We start from the raw sequence: 22,103 nt of genomic DNA, 5'->3' as shown, positions 1-22,103 counted from the left end.
AGATGAATGGATGCAGATTACTTCTACTTGACTGCAGTAAAGGACAAAGCCTGCTGTGTGTTATCGCTTTGCTTTCCATCTCCACATCGCTCGCTCTCTACTGATGCCATCTGAGGAAAAACCAGAGATAGTCAAAGAGAAGAGCGACTCGTTTCAGTTGCAGTGCTTGCCGTCGCCTCACAACTTGTGTGCTCGCGCTCATTCAGGACAAAGACAGCCGTCAAGCTACTCCTGCTCACATATTTATAGACACAAATCTCTCCTTTGTTTTATTTATTTATTTGGATGAGCCTCATCAAAAACTGAGATTGTCAGTTGCTAGATTTAACAGAAAAGTTGATAAGTGGTTATTTTGAAAACTGGGATAAAGCACTAAAGAGTCCAGTATGATACACAGACAACGTCTCTCTTGAGAGAAAATGTAGTTTTTCTTCCATCAGTGTTTATATCATTTGCATGTCATTCACCATGAGAGCAACTCTATCAGGTGTGTTCTTTGTTTTAAAGCCCTTCAAAGACACCAACTCCCATCAATTGATCGGAAACAGCAGCAGTCTTGGTATTTCAGACCAAGAACTGAGTCTAAATGCACGGAGTTACAACTACGGACATGCACATAAGACAGCTGATGATGTCTGGTGCTCAGTGAGCCACTCCCCTGATTAGAGAATTCCCTGACCAGAAATAACCTGCACATAATGTCATTTAATCGTAGTTTCTTTTAAGAAAATTTAAACCAGAAAGGAGATCTTACTCTCTGAGCCTGTGCTGGAGGGGTGAGCTCAGCTCTCTCTCACACAAACACACTGCTCTTAGTGACACTGCCAGATAGAACCTAATGCTTTAAAGTACCTATGTTGACAACTCCTGTTGCACAAAATGGTGAAAAAAAAAATAAAAAAAAAAATAAAAAAATCATGTGTTGCTCTTCCAGTCATTATTGTTGGCATTTTTGAGTGAAGCCTTTGAGATGACTATGACTGAGCGTCAGAACGCCGTCACTCTGATAGATTGATGAGAGCAGCGATGTCTGAAAAGGGCTTGAGAGAGCTACCTGGAAACATCAGTGCTTCACTTCTTATAAAACCCCAGAAAGGCAAATCTACATTAGTACACAGGTACTTCTATATAATGGAATGTCTAACATGACAACAGCTACATATTTTATACTGCAGATACAACTTCAACAGAGGATGGAGGCTATAATCGTGGCTCTATAATTAGGCACAAATGAGCTCAGAATTTGAACGTACAGAGAAATCTCCAAAAGCAAACCCAAGAGGTTAAATAAGTGGGTGTTAAGATTCCCATGAAGGCACACACTGCTGCAGTTTGTGTTTCTCCAATTTGCATTGCATTCTGCCCTGAGTACTGTAGGAGCATTTCCCCCCCTCCCACTATCATGATTATACATACTCCTTAACCAGGACTTGTCACCGTGTAAGTGGTTGCAGTGAGTGGCTACGTTTTAAAAGACCCTTCAAACTTTTAAAATCTCCCACTATTCCCAGTACGTCCCTTTTACTCGTCCTCCTGTCATATTTAACTAAGAGCATATTCAAACTGAGAACCATGGTGCTGGCCTGTGCAAAGAGAAATTAATGAGCATGGAAGACCACCCTCGAGTGCAGTTAAGAGTTCAAGCTCTGCTGTTATAATGATAACTGGTCGAGATTAAAGTCTTCATTCTTAAAAGCAGTCAGTTCAAAACACATGTCCAGCTTCCCATTTCTCCAGTTAAAGCATTTTGATTGGTCAGTAGAGGCTGTCAATCATTTCACGGCTGACATGAAATCAGTCCCTCATGAAGGCAAAAGAGACCGAAAACAAATCCCGGCTGAGCAGTGGAATCCAGATGGTCATCCTTCTACAAATCTGAGCAGCTCCCGTTTCACATAAAACAAAGGCTGATTCCAGACCTGCCATTTAGTCCCCTTCCGGGTTTCCAAGGAGCAGCAGTGCCAAGATTCACAGTGTTTTGTAGCCCATCTGAGAAAAACTGAGAGCACTTTGAGAAGTTTGCCTGGTGGAAAAGGTCACAGGCTGTCTGTGCGGGCGTGACAGCTGTCACACACTCTGACCGGGTGGTCCCAACCTCGAGAGGGCACGGGCTTGTTGTGTGTGGAGCAGGGCCCGCAAACGCCCTGCCCACAGGCCCTGCAGTGGTGCTTCGACATGGCTGGAGTGAAAGGTTTGGAGCACTGGTTGCACTTGGTGATGTCCTGGTCTGGCACCCAGTAGTCTGGCCGAGCCACGTCCTTCACGAAACCTGAAGCGGACGGGCAAACAGAGAAGAGTGAGTTTAAGATTTTAAATCGGAGATTGGCTTTTTATTTTTTATTTTCTTAGAACATAAATGCATTGTTCATTGTGTGTGTGTGTTGGGAGGGGGAACTTTTCAAAGCTTTGACTTCTTCAAAGTCAAAGTCATCTTTTTGTCCAGTGTTGTTAACCAAGATGGCAACATGTAATATGTACCCATCTATAACAGCATCTCCATTATAGCCCATTCACACCCCTTTCAGCTCCACTAAAGAAAACTCTATCTTCCCTCTCTGTGTTTCTCTCTGTGTTTCTTAGAGAAGAAGATTCTTTTTCTTGTACAAGAAGCTTTCAGGTTTAGGTTTGTAGTCTTGATCAGTCACAGTTGAGGCTTGTGTTCCAGTAAACAGCTTGCGTGGAGGGACTGCATTTTCTGAAACACAAACCTAAACCTGACATTTTTGCCTGTTCATTAGTTTTTTAAACTGATCTGGAGTAGCAAACTATAACCACCAGCCTTACACCCAATACCAGTTATCCATTATTCACAAGGCTATTCGCTACACTAGAAGCACCAAACCCCGGCTGCTGTCATCAGAGGAGAGCCGATATATCCAGGTATCATCTGAGAACCTATGTGGTCACCATTGCAGTGCTGGTCAGGTTGGTGATTCAGAATCATTTATTTTAATCCCTATATATTTGTTTTTTTCCTTCCTGGAAACCGTTCATTGAGGCTGACTTCATGCTATGTCCTTCACTCTGCAGGAGCACTCAGCCACTCAAACATCAGTTTCCACAATAAACTCTTGTGCCAAGTCTGAGGCTTTTACTCATCTGTGTTTTAGAGCAAGGTCGAGCAAATCCCAAATTGTGCCAAAGCGTTCTATTATTACCTCCACCGATGAGGTCATGTGACAGGTTGGATTTGTCTCTGTCTGAAAGCAGCATTATATAAAAATATATGCATTTAATATGTACTACACGTAGAGTTTGACAGAACTTAGAAGTTATTACATTTTTGATCTGGATTCAAGAATTTTTGAAAGGATCTTTATTTTTTTTATTATTAAAGGAGTTGAGACAAAAACGGGACATTTCACGTCATATCTTTACAAATACATATAAAATCAAAGTTTAAAAAAAAGGTTGGCGCTGTTTCGATCTGCAGCTGTGTTTCTGCTTATGATCAGAAGCCTATTGAGACTTTGGTACCAGCTTTAACTTAAAATCACTGACTAACTGAATTTGTTGCCACTGTCACAGGTAAACTGGCTCTTGTTGCACTGATGTTGAAGCTTAGCAGTCTGGAATTTCATCAAAGTTCATCAAACTAGTTTGACTTTAATTATACATTAATTTAAACTGATACTGGTGGATAATATATAATTTTAGTGGTATTGCACAGACATGCACTCAGTTCTTGGTGGATGACAAACACCAGTATGCAAAATCACTCTGAAACCAACCATCCGATCATGTCCCAGATGTACCTACGCCTGTAGATTAGCCTATCCTAACACACTCATGGAATGGTTGTGCTAAAACCAGGTATTAGAATTACCAACAAATATCTGAGTGGTGAGGAGACAATATAAAACAAGCTGCAGAGCACCAACAGAACGTGTAATGGTAAAAAAAAAAAAAAAAGCAGTGCTCACAGAGAGGGTAGTCCACAGCTGTGGTGACCATGTCCAGTGTCGACTGTGCCACCTCCGTCACCCTGCGAGCTATCAGACCACGAGGCTCCACCTTACAGACTAAACAAACAAGGTGTGTGTGTGAGAGACAAAGAAATCAAAACACAAAAGCAGTAATAACAACAAGTCAGGAGCCGCGACGACCAGCATCAAATGCATGAAAACACACAGTCTCACTGTTCGGTATGCACGCTGCAAATACATGACACAGTATTTGCTCCCCTCGTGATACCATGTTTTTTTGTATATTTGTCACACTTAAATCTTTCAGAGCAGACATTTATTATTAGACAAAGATAACCTGCTTAACCCTCTGGGGTCCAGGGTATAATTGGCTGTTTTTGACTACTTTTGATTTTACGTCTATATTTCACCTTTAAAAACTGTTTATCTTATCAGTACAACCTCAAATAACTGAAATTTGAGTTATTTTTTCATTTTGGTATACTATATTAGCACAATTGATCTAAATTCAGACAAAAAATTCAAAATCCAAGTAAAAAAAAAAGTTATTTTTACTGTAAAACCCACAAACATGTTTAACGAATCATTTTCATAACTTGAAATGCAAATAGAAATTGTACATGTCTAAAAATTATGCACAAGTTTTGCAAACAACAAAGTTATCTGGTACTATTTACTTAAAAATGCAGCCAAGGCCTCAGGCGTTTTTATATAACCATTTAAATCTATTTACAGAACAATCAGGTGTTCTGCAAAATAAGAAGGCACACTAATTATTTGTGTCAGTCCAAAAAAATAGTTTGTGTTCAGTATAAGACAGAGGAGAACACAGGCCTAAACCCTGCAGGTCTGACAGCAGGAGGTCCTGTTTTCCATGTGGGAACAGCGTTTACACTGGAATCTGCCTGTGGCCTATCGACACAATTCAAAAACTGGTATATAGTTTGAAGTCCGTACTTTCGACCCAAGTTGAAATGGAGACTCTGAGTCGCTGCATCTTGTAGCTGTGTCGTCTTGAATTGGTCATGTGATTTTGACGCGCTGGCGCGTCCGTCGACCCCAGAGGGTTAAATACAAAATGCAGTTTTTAACTCATGATTTCATCTAATAAGGTTTATACAAACCTAACTGGCCCTATGTAAAAAAGTAATTGCCCCATCTTTATAAATCATGAATTAACCACATATTTGTGGAGACTGAGTCTGATTTTACTAGCTACACCCAGGCCTGATTACTGACAGACCTGTTTAATCAAGAAATCTCTTAAATAGAACCTGTCTGACAAAGTGAAGTAGCCTAAAAGATCTCAAAAAGCAGCACATCATGCCACAACCGAAAGAAACTCAAGAGCACAAGAGAAACAAACTCACTGACATCTATCAGTCTGAAAAGGGTTACAAATCCACTTCTAAGGCTTCGAGACTCCAGTGAACCATGGTGAGAGCCATTATCCACAAATGGAGAAAACTTGGAAGGGTGGTGAACCTTCCCAAATGTGGCCGGCCTGCCATATTACTCCAAGAGTGCATCAATGAGTCATGCAGGAGGTAACAAAAGACCCAGAACAACATCTAAAGTACTGCAGGTCAACTTGTCTCGCTTAAGGTCAGAGTTCACATTGAGTCTTATTGTGGAGTTCATGACTCAACAGTAAGAAAGAGACTGGACAAAAATGGCAACAATGTGAGTGACAGTCACATAAATAAACCACCAATGCTGAATTAAAACAATTCTGCAGCGAAGAGTGGGAAAAAAGTTCTTGATGCCAAGGGTGGCACAACCAGTTATCAGGTTTAGAGGCAATTACTTTTTCACAAGTGACCATGGAGAGCTGGATAACTTTCATCCTTTAATAACTAAAATAACAAATAAACACTGCATTTTTAAAAATTTACTCAGGTTATCATTGTCTAATATTAAAATTAACAGCATTGTATACAGAGGTGTGCGTGTCACATAACACTAAGTGTAAATGTGGGTTCGCCTGTAATTAAGTGCTTAGCGACTACAATGATGAAAGACATTTGTCTAATGTAACTCTAGGTTTAGGCTCGTCCAGCAGTTTAACTGACAGCTTGTTTCTGTCTTACCCTGGCTGTTGGTGTCAGGAGGACCTCCCTGGCGGTAGCAGGCCTCACACACCCTGACAGGACTGTTGCCCCAGCCCCTCTCTGGCACCGGCATCCTGTGGCTGGAACAAGGATGGCAGAAACCCTCCCCACATGATCGACAGTGATGCTTCCTTTCAGCCTCCTTGAACTCCTTTTGACATCCATGACAGGCCTGAGGGGAAAGAGGGAGGGGGATACAGTGATGGCAGATATCACACAGACAGACACAAGTCAATGAAGACCAAAAATTTAACCACTTATAACTGCTATAGTTATTCTAGTGCCTTATGTTGTGTTTCTAAATGTTAGCCGTTCATACTCACAGTGATCTCTGTATTAGGTCTCCAGTATGGAGGTGCCACCTGGTCAGTAATCCAGGCAGTGACGGCTTTGGTGGGGCCAGTACCGTACTCTGACACTGACTGAATCACATAGTTCATCCCATCCAAGACCCTCTGGGCAGCATTTTGGTGGCTGGTCAGAAAAGCGTCAGACTGAAGAAAGACAAGAGTATGATCTCAATTAAAAGCTTGATAAAGAGGACGATGGGCAAATTAAGTGCCCATTAGTGATTCCACCATCAATTCTACAGTCACAAGTGCAAATCAGCTGAAGTGAATCATCTTCACCCCCAGAATTTCTTGCAGTTTAGCATTTAATATCAGAATTACCGTATGAGGCTAATAACTGGGAACTCCCAGTTGCAGGAAGGAAGGCAATGATGGTGTTATAGCATGGCTCAACAGTCCAAGTGTTTCACTTAAATTTACATCTGACAAAACATGCGAGCATCCTGTTTTGTCTGTGTGCAGAGAAAGCTTAGCTGCAGGCTCTCTCTATAGCAACAATGCCTGCAGCATGCAGGGATGAATCCAAACTGATGGCACAGGGTGTACTCCACCACAGCTCAAAAGTTTAGTTGCTACTTATTTAGATTATCAGAACTAAAAGTAAATATATTAAATAACACCCTAACCCATAACTAGACAGCCTAAAGAAATTAATTTAACCATTAAAGAATAATTTTTCCCTAGGGCAGTGACAAAATATGACAGTACCTTACTGAGTGTCAGGACAACAATCACTAAAACAATTTGCCTCTGCTTTAATTACAGGCAACAAAAATCCAAAACAGTATTTCAGTACTGCGTGCTTATTTTACAAAGACTAAAAATATGTAACATAAAACCAACAGGTGCTATTTTTTACACTCTCCACAAATTCGTTTGGTGTTTTTTTGTGAAATAAACATTATTAAATATAAACATGAGTTAAGCATGTTTTAGTACTCACATCCTCCCAGACGTGCTTGACCTCTGATCGCACCACACCACTCTCTGGGTCCTGGTTTCCCATCCAGTACTGTCTGCTGCGGTAGATTACCCCACAGCTAGCACACTCTAACACATATCTGAAAGAGGGACGAGAGGAACAAGGCAGCAGACAGTGGAAGTGAGATTATTGGCTGAAAGGCAAAGAGGAGTGTGAGCATCCGCCTAAGTGTGTATATGTGAGTTTACATACCCTGACCAGGCGTACTTGGCCAGTCCAAACCAGGGATTATCAGACGAAGCTGATGTTTTGGGCACAACAATCACCTCTCTGCCAGCTTCATAGCACCTCTGGACATGCAACACAAAACAGATGTAAACAACAACAACATACAGGTTCACCAAAACTAGCAGTGAAATTCTGTTCTTACCTTACAGATGAGGACCTTGTTGTTGTACTGGTGTGCATACTGGCAGAGTCCATCTGCCATGTGGGGAACTCTGTCTCTCAGGTGGTTCATTCCATTTTTACAGCGCATGCTGGAGAGTCAACATGACAGATATTAGAGTTGGTGAAGGAGAGGGGGATTTGTAAGAAACCTATGGTTACAGTGCACTCATTCTGAACAAGTGTTATAATTTCTCACACACACGCTGCTCTCAGGTTTTAGGAAAGAACAAGGAAGAAGAGTAGCTAAGAAGCAAAGTAGGTTTCTCTTCACCAAAACCAAAACATGGAAAAAGAATTAGCACTTATGCATCCCACTGAGGAGATAGTTAACATCCACAAGAAAAGCAGAGGATTCCCATTTTTAAAGAATACTGTTCTCTACTGTGATTCAGTCACAGAGACAGTAAAAGGCTGTTGTTCTGAGATGGAAAACTAGAACTATTTGGATCAAACTAAATGAGAAAAAGCTCAGGAAAGGTGTGGTTATAATAACAGTCCATCCAAGGTGATTAGGTAATCTGCAAACACCCAGCGCTGGAGATGAGTACAGTTTCCAGATCAACAATAATAATACACACTTCTCACACATTCCCAACTATGTAATCTAAATATTTCAGGTTTAGGTTGACCATACGTTCAAATTTTAAGGACCAGTTCTAGCTCTTGTGTGTAGACAGTGTTACTGACTTACTTGCAGCTGAGACAGAGAGCTGAGCAGGTGAAGTATTCATCTGGGAAGAAGGAGTACAGTGTCATCTTTTCATCTGATAGTTCTCCACAGAAACGCTCACTCAGAGCCTTGTTGAAACAAAAACAGAAGGGATTAGAAGACAGAGAACTAGATGGGAGCTGAAAAAAGGCTGAGGAGACACAAAGGAAGAATTAAAAAGAATAATATGCTTTTTCTTAAAAGGCCTCTAATATGGTGCTTCTTCACTTACTTCTAGTGCATGAAACACTATCCCAGGCTGGCGGGGGGACCGTGTATGAGTGTTCTTCACTTGCTGCTTGATGGCCTCTAGCAGCCCGCTATAGTCTGTGGGCGGTGTGATCGTCTGAGTGCCTACGTACTGCACTGAGCTGAAGGCCTCTGTCCCCAAACCCAGGTCATGAAAACGCTTCTGGAGGAGTGTGTCTGCATAGCCAGCCATCTTTGAGTCTACAACAGGAAGGAAAGACAATAACATTGAAATTTGTGACACAGGAAATTAAAACCAAGGCAAATAATTATCCTAAAGTTCTGCTTGGAAGTACCTTGGCCCAGGAGTTGCGTGTGTGTTGTTTCCTGGAAGATGATGACTGCAGGCCCCAAAGAGGACAGGGGTACATCCAGACCACAGCGGGTGGACAGGGCCCTTAGCTCTGGGGTGAAATGCTTCAGGTATGCCCCTGAGGCACTACTCAGGAACTGGAACATGTCATTGTGAAGACGCTCTGCCCGTGTGCGATACACCACTATATCCGACACTGCCAGCACCTGAAATTGAAATAAAAATGTATCTGGAAATAAGATGACTTGCTTTTATCATGAAAACATTGGAAATGAGAAAAAGTGAGTTTCACTGTTCTGTTTACGTGATTAGGATGTGACCATTACCTCAGCAGAAAAAGTAAAGAAGACAACACACAAAATCACAGACTCCTCCAATTACTCCACCCAAACCAAGCAGCAACCGCTAAATTTACCTTCAGCAGCAGCCGCATTCTCTGGTTCTGATTGGCTGCGGCTCCCAAGAGGCCCTCTGTATCCAGCGCAATGAGGCTGAGAGTGGGGTTGTAAGCAGCCCAAACTCCCACAGTACAGGAGCTGGGGGACTTGGAGGTGTAGAAAACAGTCTCGCCATCAAACAGGACGTGGTTGAGCGTGTGGGACTTGCCATCACCGGTGTTTCCAAAGATGGAGAGGACCTTGACGCCCGCTACGTCAGCACAGCCAAGTCGCTCCACGAACTCGGCCTCATCCCGGACCTATAGGATGAGAGGAGAAAGAGCACCAAGAGACAGGCTGGTTACAGAGATGAGCTATTTTGTGGCACCGTGATACAATTGGGCAAATTACTTTTACTGATTCTTTACGAACGGTATTATTTATTTAAAACAAAGAAACCAACAACAAAACAAAAAAAGAACTGCGGGGGGATTAGTCACTTCAATCTTAACGCTGGTTGTTCATACAGATTACCTTAAGTACACAAGAAAACATTATCTCTTGTACTTTGTAACACAGTGTGAGGGTGCCTTCCATGTGGGTCAGCTGTGCTGTATGACTCACCAGGGACTTTCCTAATAACAACCCTGTCTGCTGTTGTGCTGCTCTTATTTACAGCTTAAATTTAATGTTTTTCACAGTATTATAAGCAAGACACCATCCACACGTTAAAGCCACGGGCTGTACACAGACAAAGGCTAAAAAGACAAGAGGCTAAACACGACGAACATCCAAACACGCTGTTTAACGTCGCATTAGCAAAGCGTCGTGAAGTAGCTAAAGCCTCAACAAACTTGCTTTATTAGCTTCAAGACAAAAAGATCAATTTAGCGGTGAAAGCAGATTTGGCTCATCCAACATTTTTTTCTTTTCGTGACAAAAGATAGTTAAGGGCCTTCCGTAATAGGAGTCTTCCCCTTTCTAGCCTAGCGGCTAACTGTTAGCCGCCGTTAGCTCAGCTGATGTTAGCTAACTTTACCTGCAGGTTTTCTTGCTCGTCCACGAGCAGGAAGCTCCGGCCGCCGCCGTTGGGACGGTCCTCTGGCTTCAATGGACTGATCGACAAACTATCCATTTCTTTCATCAGTATATCGGACATCGTTGTTCACTTAATTGAAACGCATTTGTGGCAGCAGCACCAAAGAGCAAAGCGAAAGTTTAACATGACGCCTACCTGTCGGTCAATCACAACAACAGCGCGTGGACTGTAGGAGGAGCCAGATGGGGCCACGCAGGGCAGCAACGTAAGACGCGCTTGTTTGACTTTGGTCTAAACATGAGCACCACCGTGTGGTCAGCCGCAATACAGCACCTCACATGCCATTCAACAAACTTCCTTCATCAGGGAATGAGAAAGCATAAAATAAAATCGAGTGGACCCATGTGCCCGGTCTTTTGTAGCCCCTAATATATATTATTATTATATTTTTTTCTTATTTAAGATTAATGATGTGAACCAAACACAAATAACGTTCATCTAACATTTCTTGCTACGTTAATACAAAATAACACATTTATTATTCTTCACAACTAAAGTATAACGCACAAAATCAAAGTTTCCTTAACTGACAGAGAGTATTTTATCGAAGCGGTGCTGCCATGCTAGAGCTGCTTGCTAATGTTCATTAAATATTTGTTAGCACAGATCTATAAATATCACATGTCACTGGCTTCAGAGCGGCGCCACTGCTGCTAACATGACATGGAGAAAGAAATTCCAGCATTGCTGCTCTAACGGCTCTGAGTCCTTCCTTCCTTCCTCCCTCATCTCCTCCCTCCCTTCCTTCCAATGTCTAGGGAGTGGAAAATGCCAGCCCAGGCTTTGGCATAGTCGCTTTTAACACCCTTGTCTCTAGCCTGTGTCAAATAAAATCGCCACCTGGGACAGATCCAGCAAAAGATGTAGTAAGGGCAAGAAAACGAGCGAGTGCGGGAAGGATGCAATAAAGGATGGCGTGGTTAAGGATTTAGAGAGGGTCCCGGCCTTTCTCCGGGCTCAACTATGAGAGACAAATGTCTGAAAGAATCAATTATAGGCCTACTCCCAACCCATCACCCCTGATTAATGAATAATTAAAGCTTCTCATTGCAGGGCTACCTAACATCCATGAGGCCATGAAGCCGCTAAGATTACGCAGAAACAACTTCTCTTGATTTTCAGCAAATGACTATACAGACCTGTCCTCAGTTTCCTTAACAAAACAGGTAAACATCTTTGTATGCAGTTTGTGCTTTTTGCTACTCGAGTATCCAGTTATTCCCTTTACAGTGCAATTAATATGATACCTGACCCAAATTTGCACCCATACCCACAATCATACCTCTGTAAACAAACACAATTTAGTGTTTAGCTGCTATAAGAGCCAGAGTCATCATCATCACCCAGACAAGGGAACGATGCTTATAGGAGAGACTGACAGAAAGTCCTGCAACCCAACCTCAACATAACTGTGGTGGATTTTCTTCTTCTTCTTTCTTTTCTATAAATTCGGATGGGGGGTATGGGGGGCATTGCCCTAAGAAGTCCGAGGCGGGACCGTGGTCCACTTAAACCGCTACCCCCGCTGGAACTTGTAGTACTGTGCTCCTCGGCGCGTCTCATGTTGACATGCATAAAAACTACACTTCCCCAAAGCTGTCACAGAGCGCTCCCGCCTCCCATTGGCTGGCCGCTCCAGCCGCAGCCCCAGAGAATGAATGAAATTGAAATAGCTGCTACATTACATGTACAATACCGGGCTCTGCAGTGTTGCATTCTATCATACTATATCAAAATGGCCACAGCGGTACAGAACCCCCTCAAATCGTAAGTACAACACGTTTCCTGAGTGTTTGCGCTTTTTTCGGTCATTGTGCATGCTGTCACTGTCAATTTAAGCCCCTCAATTTCCCACATATTTCCCCAGCATGATTACCAACGCGTCTATATGCATGCAGTGCATACAGCGGAGAATGAGATAACGTCAGGAGAGGCGAATCAGCCCCGGAGAAAAGTTAGATTTAAAGCTGATGGAGGTTTCTGGGAGGTTTTTTTGGGCATGAGTGGTGGGGGGATTATTGCGCGCTCCGATGCAATTCATATAATCATTTCTCTGAGCCAACAGCAGCGTGTGTGCAGGGATATGGAGGAATGCTGGAGGTAGATTTGGGTGACCCGGTATGTCCCTTGCCAATGTAGCCAGCCAAGATCACGGCCAAAGCCGGGCTGGAGTGGCAAGGCTGTCCGGGAGGAAGGGGGATGGTTTAGATGGCTTTACAGTACCTGTGTGTATATTTTGTTGAAGGGGGGCTGAGAGGAGGTAAACAAGTAGACTGAACGAAGTGCTCCGTTCCCGGGTTTTTAGGCTGCAGCGTTACCTTTACCGCCGGACCTCTTGGAAACGTATAGTGCGAGGTAAAAAACGCTCCTCCAAGACTTGCTTTCATCTTCGGCGCTTAGAATAAAGCCTGGAATCCAACCCAAAGCCCGGCGCTTTACATTTAGTGCAGCTACATCACAGCGGACATTTATCTCCACTGACAGACGTTAAAGCGGCGGGTTTCCCCGTGAAGTTTCTTCCGCGATGATCCCCTTTGTGCAGTTTTTTTTGGGTGGTGGGGGTGGTGGGAGTGGAATGTCTTTTTTTTGTTTTTTTGTTTTTTGTTCTGAGACTGGTTTCAGCGGAATGCAGACGCCTGCTGCCCGCCTCAGCTCCCGGCCAAAAAGGTGGCTGATGTGCGTCTGTCAGCGGGTACGCACGTTCAGCCAAAAAAACAAAAAACAAAAAAAACAATAGCTTGAGTACCTTGGAGTGTTTGAGCATACAAACGCTCCAGCTCAGGCAGTTTGAAACAAAGAAAAGTCACAAGACCTATGTGCCAAAGGAAGGAGGGAGGGGGGGGAGGCACATCGGATGCTGTGCAGGTTTTTACCTGAGCAGGGAGATGGGATATAGTGTCTGTCTGTCAGCTTCTCCGAGAGGCGACATTTCGCGCATTTCCATGAACGACTGCCCTGTACGTGCCTGCTGTGAAAAGCTCCTCACAGGAGAGAGGGAACTGGATTTGTAACGGTGCTGATTGGTCAGCGAGCCCTGATTGACTGTGATGGTATTTTGGGGGTGTTTTGGTTCAAAGTACTTGTACTACAACGCAACGCAGGGACCACAGATATAACGCAAACACGCAGGAGATGAATCATTTATTTTTGGTTTATATATGCTCTAAAGGGCAGGTATGTGGCAATGCCGATGACGGGACGGGAATGGGTGGGTGGAAAAGGATGAAGGCTCCTCTTCTCTCCTCCACAGGATGCCCATCCAAGCAAAGAAAAAGTGTGTCCAGATTGTTCCCAGAGGCCCTCAGTGGCACCATGTCAGGGGATTAAATTGACTCATTTGCATGGAGTACACACCAAGACACACAAACAGAGAACACAGGGTTTTGGTACAAGGAGGAGAATAGAATGGGGGGTGGGGGGAGTGTACAAAAGACAGCAAAGTAAGTGGTTAGAAAGAGTGACTAATGAACTACAGCCCAATTTTGAGTGGACTTACACTGATTTCTTTTTAAGTGCTTCAAGTTAGACCAAAACCTCCATATTGTTAGCCAGTATCAACCCTGCAGGGATGCTGGATTCCCTTAAAGCACGTGAGAAGAGGACAAAGCTGGATGTATTTATTTATTTATTACACAAGGCCACAGCAATCAAAGCGGCCTTTAATATCTCACCAACTGCATAAATGCCATCATTACGCAGTGTGGGTTTAACTGTGTTCCAGTTACCGCTCTGCAATGGGCTTTTAAACAAGCCCTTGTAATTAGCATGTCTACAAACAAACTTGCTATTAGAGGCTTACAAATTAGGGGCCCATCCAGTAAAATGGGCCAAACAACCAGCAAAATTGGGTTCAAAGTCAGCCCTAATAGGGTGGCTGAGCCCTGCGCGCCTGGAGACGACGCCTGTTGTGCCCATGAATGTCCCCAGACCTTGCTGGATCTCTGCGGCGAATTGGCTTTAATTCAGTGTATATAAACCTTTGGGAAGCTGCTGGTCCCCACTGTCCAGCTGAGTGTGAGCGGGACACTGTGACAGCCAGTCTATGTGAGTGGAGGTATGGTGGAGGGTTCATGTGCAACAGCAAATGAGGGGAGGAGAACACCGAGCTCCATTCAATCTGCTGGGCATTTCCCTACCAGCCCTTCTCCCTGTCTATCACTCTCTCTCTCTCTGCTGGATTAGACTTGTTTATAATCTCTCTTTCTCCCTCCCTTTTACTTCCACTCTGTCCTCCCATCACCCTGCTGCCCTCTCTTCCACTATATGCCTCCCTCCTTCTTCGCCGCTTTCCCCATCCATCACTAGTTTTGCCATCTCTCATTTTTATTCAGCCATCTCCTTTCTCTCTCTCCCTCTCTCTCTTTTTGATGTCCATTTTCCTTCTTTTTGGCCTCAAACCATCTGAGCCCTCTCCCCTCCCACCGCTCTTCTTTACATTGTGAATCAAGGCATGGCCACTCTTTTAATAAACTACATCGATGAGAAATTCCTACGCATTCTCTCAGATCCCTCGAAACTCTGTTATATAGCTTACAGCTAAGAGTTCCTTAAGATGTATCTACTGTATATTTGGGCCATCCACTGCCAAGAAAGGGCTTTTAGTATACTGTCACCACATTATATAATGTTTCATAAGAGTTATGGTGTTTACAAAAGACACCCTGAATATTTGGGCTTCTGGATGTCTGCTTATAAGTCATCTTTAAAATCCTCTGCAGATGAAAGTCTTTCGGGAGGAGAGCGCAATTAAATGAAATTTCAGACTTTGCAGCAATCACTTAAAGGCACAGGTGGCAGAACTGATCAAAATGACAGTGGATGGCGTGTGCATTTCCACGATATTACTTCCCCGTGCTGGTTAGAGAGGGAGATGTAGATAGTTGTGCGCCGTGGCACTGGCAGCAGTCGTGGTGGCAGGGCCCTATATGATATTATTTCTGCCCTGCCTGACTGAGCCGAGCTAAATGAGTTCCGTGTAATAACCGGCTCTGTGTGCAAACAGCCCCGCGTGATGGCTGAAGCCACAGCCTGAGCATCCATTTCTAGATCTTTCCCTCTCCTTTCAATCTCTCCCTTTCATTCCCTCACTCGCTCATTTGTGTGGCATCACGCGTGTGTACGGAGGTAGACAGGAAGGCACACAAACACGCACACACTGTTGCACTCTCTCATTTCCTCTCTTACTCTCAGTTTTTTTCTTCACCCGTATGGGAGTAAGCCTGAGGTCTGATGTTTTTAAGGGTATTTCTTTTTCCGACTTATTCCTTTCATCATCCCCTTATTTAGACTTTCTATCTGTTTTACTTTTTTTATGAAGACAGGAGAGAGAGAAACACACACACAGAGTGTGTGAGAGAGAGAGCGAGAAAGAGAGAGACATAGATAAGTATTTTTAGCTCTATGACCTATTTCTCCAGTGCTACCTAACTGACTGTCAGTCAGCTGCACTGCTTTGGGACTTTGCGTGATTTCCAGCTAGGGAATTTGGAATTTGTAGTTCTGTTTGGTTGGAACTTGAAGTCCAAACTAAAGGCATGGTAGGAAAGGAACAGAATATATTAATCCTCTACTCTCCTCAACATTATTTCTTCTCTCTTGTCAGTCCCCATTTATATTATTCCCAGTGTCTGTGCGCGTCCACTGGTTCCCTATCAGGAGTTGTTGAGGGAGGAGTCAACAAAAAACCCCAATGCCTGCTTTCCTCTGCAGCACTTTAATAAGGATGCACAGTGGTGTGGGGAAGTGGGGGTGTGTAGGTTTGGTGGGGTGGGCTGGGGGCCACTAATAAACACACACGTAGCCACACATGCAGACACACGTGCGCACCCAGATACAGAGGTAGGGAATCCATCGCCTTAATAAGAGGCCAAGTGCAGTGGTGATAAATCTCACCTGAAGGAGCTGTTCACAGGCAGATTGCCTTACCCTGATGTACTGCCCTCAATGCACACTGCAGCCAGTTATAGGCTATATACACCCACCCACGCGCGGGGATGTATGCGCACGCAAACACAAACAGTCAGCGCGCATAAACAGGCACGCACGAGCGATAGCCGCACGCATATGTAGAGACAAACAAACGCAAGCGGCAATCATGAACGGACACATGCACATGGTGGGCCTGTGATACACAGATTTAGAGGGTCTCTCGGAGAACCACACCCAGCGGACTACCAGGCAGACGCACAACTCTTCATTAAAATCGCATTCAGCAGGTAACACAAAGCGCTGACAGAAACGACACGATCTGTTGCACGGCCCTGCCTGTTTCTGCCTCCCTCCGTCAGATCTCTCGTCATGTTCAAATATGCAAACAGTCAGTTGCAGACACACACACAAACACCCGTGCACATACACACATGGCCATACCCAGTGCTGTGACAGCCATTCGAGGAAACTGACGCTTTCCAGCTGGTAGCGTGGCAGACGTCCGCTCCTGCACAGACACAGCCACACTCACACTCCTGTCTGTCCATCTGTCTGTCTGTCACTGTCAAACTGAATGTGCGGCCTCTTTGTCTTTTTCTGACTGGCGTGCACGCTGTCAGTCACACGCACGCGCGCACGCACGCACGCACGCACACACACACACACGCGTTTTCATTAACCTGCATACAGGAGTAGGGCTGCATTAGTGCATGCACTCCAAATGTATGTGTCTCACTCTTCAGCCCAATTTTTTTTTACTCTTGATCTGCGTTTGCCAGACCACATCTCTCTACAATACTTCATCAATATGCATGCAATATCTGCTAGTGTGTGTTCACGGGCAGCCATCCACACATATTTCAGTAGCCCAGCCTAGATATACTATATACACATACAAATATCTATATATTCCTACTACTGCAGCCTTGCAGTCTTCAGAAGAACAGAAAAATGTGTTGCTGTGTTGCTGTGAACAAGCGCACATGCACACACAAACACACACAGAAAGAAGAGAGAGAGAGAGAGAGAGAGAAAGACAAATCATTCGACTGAGAGAGAGAGAGAGAGGAGGAGAGTGGAAAAGAAATTGAATTGGGGATGGTGAGGGTGGAGGGGCATGAGGAGGAGGAGGAGGGGTGAATTGGTAAGGGTGATATTGCATAGTTTAATCTGTTGAGTTCAGCCATGGAGGGGCTGGGGTGGGGGAAGGGGAGGCACGGAACAGTGGTAGGCCGCCTGATATTAGTTCTTTGCGAGCACACACACACACACACACACACACACACACACACACAAATCTCTGTGGGCTGGCATTTGTGTGTGTATGTGTGTGGGTACAGATGGACAATGATGGATAGGACAGGTGTGTGGACAGGTGTACAGGCTTGAGTATGTAGGCACAAGTGTTTCTACAGGCTCCAAACTCAACCGAGACGCGCACACAGCTACCAGCCACGCTGTCAGCAGCATTTGCTAACAAATCTTAAGTGCAGAACACAATCTGCCCTCAGTCCTCAAAAAGCCATTTACAAGTGAACTACTTCATTTCCTTACAGTTTAATTACCTAATTCCACCCAGTTGGAAACCGCCATTGAAATGAAATCCTTTGTTGGAATGGACGTTTCTTGTAATTTCTGATTCCCTCATATTTTTCCCCCCCAATAATATGACTTCACCTCTAGGGGGAGCCCTCTGTTTCCCTATGGTTGGGGAACCAGCTAATTGGTGTGGTTAATTGCACCATAATAGAAAAATGCTGGCGGCAGTCTACGTGCGTTTGAGCGCCAGTGCAACCCTGGGCCGAGGCTCAGTGTGCGCTGAAGTGGACTTCTGCTGGATGGGACTTGAGGGATCACGGAGAGATTCAGACAATGGCTTACCCAGGGTGGTCCTGGTGGGGTGGCTGTGCTTTTTTTTAAGGATGCTTCTGTATCTACTGCCTGTCAGCTGCACCAGTCTGTTTATTTGTGTGCGTGCTCCCAGTGATACCAGTTACTTCAGTGTTTTCATGGAGGCCTCTCCCTCCCTGCTGTTTGCTTAGTGCAGGCTGAGGCAGACAGCTCAGTGTGGGCTTAGGATTCATACACACATATATACACACACACTCACAAACACACAGTCTGCATGCTCCAGGCACTCTCATTCTCTTTTCTTATCTAATCTCGAGCCTGTGTTTGAATGTGTGGCTAAAGGTTCTTATTATTACTGCCTGTGCATGCAAGCATCTCCTCTGTCTGCATGCCTCCTCTTTGTTTTTGTGGCTAAATATTACCCATACAAATGCATATACCGCCATTGGTGGTGTTACTTTACGTATTTCTGTGTGCAGGCACCTTTGCACAGGTGTCCTTTCTAGTTTTTGTGCCCTTGCATAGTGCGGATCTGCTTGATTGTCATTTCTGTCATGTCTGCATGGACATTTTTGGTAGTCAGCTCCAGTTTGTTGGAGAGCTGGCTCCACGCCAGTTCATTACTAAAGCGGCTACTATTTCTCCCTGCTCTTGCGAGTCTGTTTGCATCCATTAGTGTAAAATATAGCTGAAATAAACCTGAAATAGAAATACATGTTGAAAAATATCACAGATGAAAACGATTGGAATTGTAAAATTAGTTTTCATGCTGATTGAGGCATATAACCCCTGTCTTTGTGTGTGTGTGTCTGTGTGTGTGTGTTCACTGATGTGGAATCAGGTTTCGGCTTTTCTTAATCGGCTGTGTGGTTTGATGATAGGCAGTTTGGTTTCACTGTGTGTTCCCCTGTGGTCTGTGTTTTCACCAACTGCTTGGCTGGTATAGGACCACAGTGGCCACAAGCCAGAGAGGTGCAGATGTTTCCCTGTCTGTGCTAAACATCTGTGTGGAGCAGGGGTGTCAAACATAGGGAGAGGGGCCCAGATCCGGCCTCCCAAAGGGTCACATTTGTCCCACTGCATGGCTTTGCAAAGTGTGAAATGTGCAGCCAAGTCATACCTGCCACTTGTCTGGTGTGGTGGGGCCAGCCTTACTGCACAGGAGCAAAAATGCAAAGGACAATGTTAAAAGTATTTCTAGAAGTTGCTTGAATGATAAAAACATAAAAATAATATTGTTGTTCAGTTACAGGAATTCTACATATGAAGACATGTAGTGACAGCAAACACAAGGAATGTGGAATACTATAGACGCAGAGTTGAAATTGCACTTAATTTTTATATAAGATATCTTGGAACGTTTATGGTCTGTTTTTGTTCAGTTAAATCATGAAATGATAAAATAATTTAAGAACAAATAATACATTACTCTGGGATGAGATCGCAGATCCGAGGAGAGGAAATGAGCTTCCTCCGAGAGGTTTTGGGGCTCTCTGTTTCCCTCAGCAATGATCCTATCTCTGGTTTCACTGCTGAGTGGCTCAGAATTGAACTGCCGTTCCTCCACATCGAAAAGAGCCACTTGTGGTATTTGACTAGCATGCCTCCTGGACAGCTCCTATTTGAGGTGTTTCTGGCATGTCCAGCAGGGACAGAGGCTTGGGCTATGTGTCTCGGCTGAGTAGAGCTGGAGGAGGTGGCCAGGGACAAGGAGGTGGACGGATGACACTAAAGAGGGGTAATGGTTTCACAACTTTTAGCTATGGCCCATTTAAATGTGGTTTGTCCAGAATATATGGCCACAAACTAAAAGGCGACACACTGGTCTGCTTTCTTCCTTATTGACGTTTTAAAAAAACTAGTTCAGCATTTTGGGAAATGTCTCCTTCCCTCTTGATACCTTTACAATGGAGCCATGCTACTTGTTTTCAGTCTAAGATAAGCTGACAATCACCTGGCTACAACTTAATACAACAAACAGTTGCGTCTGTCATGAGCGGCTTTTAAAGCGTCGACTGTGTCGCACCTGCAGATCCACAAGGGAGCACAGGGTGTCCTCTGGTGAATTGAGAACAGCTTCTCTTTTTTTCTTTTTCAATTTCACTGCTATTCAGATTTAATATTCTTTTTAGCAAGCTGGCCAGCACAAAGGCAGACAGAATTTAAGGCAATATTTGGTGATCACACTTTTTCCTGCTGTTGCCACCCACTCAACGTGATTTCTGAATCAAATCTAAGAGCCAGCGATTATTACTTTTCAAATCGATGTTGAATGTCGGACCAACGCTCGTTGCTATTTGCAGCTGAATTGGGGGTTTTACTCTCCAGAGAAATGTTTGTGAGAGCTCCAAAATTTAAAAAAAGTGTCCGAAATAAGCTTTCCACACATCCCCTGCCCCCGCTCTGCTACTGTGGGGATCTGCTCTTTTTCTCCCAAACTTTCATTCCCCATCTCTTCCTGGATGTCACTTTCTTCTGCCTCTTGCTCTCTCCTCAGCCCATCTCACCCTGCGTCCTCTCTTTCTTCAAGTGGCGTCTCCCAGCTTTCTCTGCGGGTATCTTCCTCCTCGTACAGCTCTACTGCTGTACGAGCCTTCAAACTGGCAAACAGTCATGCGGCTCTCCTATCACAATATAATGAGATTGCAAGCGCCCAAATTGAAAGAAGCCATTTTCTACAGCTGTCAACTTATTATCGAGGAGGGACCGACTTATTCTGGCGCCTCTAAAGGCAGCAGAGGAGAGAGAGGGATGAAGGTGATGGAGAGATTGAAGGGAGCAGGTTTTGAAAAATGGAGGGGGAGGAATGTGGGGAGCTGTTTTACATTTAATATTTTTCTTTTTCCGCTCTCTCCCAGTCTCTCTGGTATTTCAGTTTGGTCACTAGCACAGCCTTGAAGTCCGGGTCTTTTATTCACCATGTTCCTGTTAATATTTTAAACAGCACCGTGTAAGACTTTCTAGGCCTGTGAACGTATGCGCCCGTTTGAGCGCCTCTCATCAAGTGTGAGTGTTTATTCTCCGTCCTCATGACTATTTATACAAACAGCAGGTACTGGATATTTGTCTCTGAGGGAATGGATTTCTCTATTTTGGCCAAGCTTCTCCTCGCCCATTTAAAATTCAGGCATTTAGTTATTGCTTTTATCCGTAGCACCTCCTAATGAGTGAGCGGTGTCTGAGTGGCTCTGTGGATCTAACCTGTTATTTTCTGGACAGGCCTCTAGTGCAATTCATTTTTTTCTTTTCCAGTTGTTTATTGTAAACTACAGGGAGGAGCATGGGCACAGCTCTAAAAGAAAAAAAGTGAAATAAGGTGAGGAAAAGTTCTGCTGACGCACCTTTTACACGGCCGTGAAATACTTTGATGGTCAGATATGCATGGCCGCCTGAAGGGACAGAGCTGAAAGGAGCGTATTCTCCTCAGCAGAAGGGGAGCAGCAGCTCCTTTCCAAAGACATGCAAACAGACATGAGTGCAGCATTGACGCCCCAGTCGCATCCTTTAAATGTCATACGTTTGCCCGAATGGTTGCAGAGCTGGTTTAGGAGGTTTTGAAGATTCAGTGCACAAGCTGTCAGTCATCACAAGCATCTGCTGACCACGATAGCAGTGCTGAGTTTGTTCTTATTTCCAAACAGGACAGCTGATTCTACTTGACATTGTCACAAGAGGGTTTTCCCTCATCTTTCAGACCTAATTCTGCTTTCATTCTGCGTTGATTGGGGTAATATGCTCTGTTTGTGCGTCCATATTGAGCTGTAGCGTAGTGTGACGTTAATCCAGCTTTTTATTAATGAGCCAGGCTGGTGAGGTTT

General features: G+C 44.3%; 2 protein-coding genes across 3 annotated transcripts in view; one reads left to right on the top strand and one right to left on the bottom strand.

The window, feature by feature from the left end:
- Window positions 1-258: 258 nt before the first annotated feature.
- LOC146374180 (zinc finger FYVE domain-containing protein 1) lies at window positions 259-13,174 on the bottom strand. 2 transcript variants are annotated; one of them, XM_084950524.1, is made up of 12 exons: window positions 12,825-13,174; window positions 9,446-9,727; window positions 9,014-9,236; window positions 8,701-8,918; window positions 8,451-8,557; window positions 7,740-7,848; window positions 7,562-7,659; window positions 7,331-7,448; window positions 6,361-6,531; window positions 6,017-6,209; window positions 3,924-4,022; window positions 259-2,269 (listed from the first exon to the last, which is right to left on the bottom strand). In XM_084950524.1, exons 1-12 carry the CDS (start codon window positions 12,891-12,893, stop codon window positions 2,037-2,039), a joined length of 1,920 nt encoding a protein of 639 aa, XP_084806650.1. In that variant the 5' UTR covers window positions 12,894-13,174; the 3' UTR covers window positions 259-2,036. The 2 variants fall into 2 exon arrangements, with proteins under 2 accessions (XP_084806650.1, XP_084806649.1); XM_084950523.1 differs by lacking the exon at window positions 12,825-13,174 and adding an exon at window positions 10,447-12,181.
- Window positions 12,053-22,103, top strand: part of dpf1 (double PHD fingers 1) — a 57,125-nt gene continuing 47,074 nt past the window's right edge. The window contains exon 1 of the mRNA XM_084950525.1: window positions 12,053-12,273. Within this exon, the coding sequence (XP_084806651.1) occupies window positions 12,068-12,273 (206 nt within the window). The 5' untranslated portion in view covers window positions 12,053-12,067. The remainder of the gene's footprint in view (window positions 12,274-22,103) is intronic.

Source organism: Perissodus microlepis, chromosome 14 (genome assembly GCF_051167445.1).
Source record: "Perissodus microlepis isolate ML-2025 ecotype Zambia chromosome 14, ASM5116744v1, whole genome shotgun sequence".
Taxonomy (NCBI): Eukaryota; Metazoa; Chordata; class Actinopteri; order Cichliformes; family Cichlidae; genus Perissodus; species Perissodus microlepis.
The sequence above is the reverse complement of the archived record's forward strand: the minus strand, read 5'-3'. Positions and strand labels throughout refer to the sequence as shown.

Excerpts from the sequence above, each read along its gene's own strand:
- LOC146374180 (XM_084950523.1), bottom strand. The coding sequence starts at position 10,566 with ATGTCCGATATACTGATGAAAGAAATGGATAGTTTGTCGATCAGTCCA. Across the intron at positions 9,728-10,446 it reads ACGAGCAAGAAAACCTGCAG|GTCCGGGATGAGGCCGAGTT; the intron begins GTAAAGTTAGCT and ends CTCATCCTATAG. Across the intron at positions 4,023-6,016 it reads TCCTGACACCAACAGCCAGG|TCTGTAAGGTGGAGCCTCGT; the intron begins GTAAGACAGAAA and ends TTGTTTGTTTAG.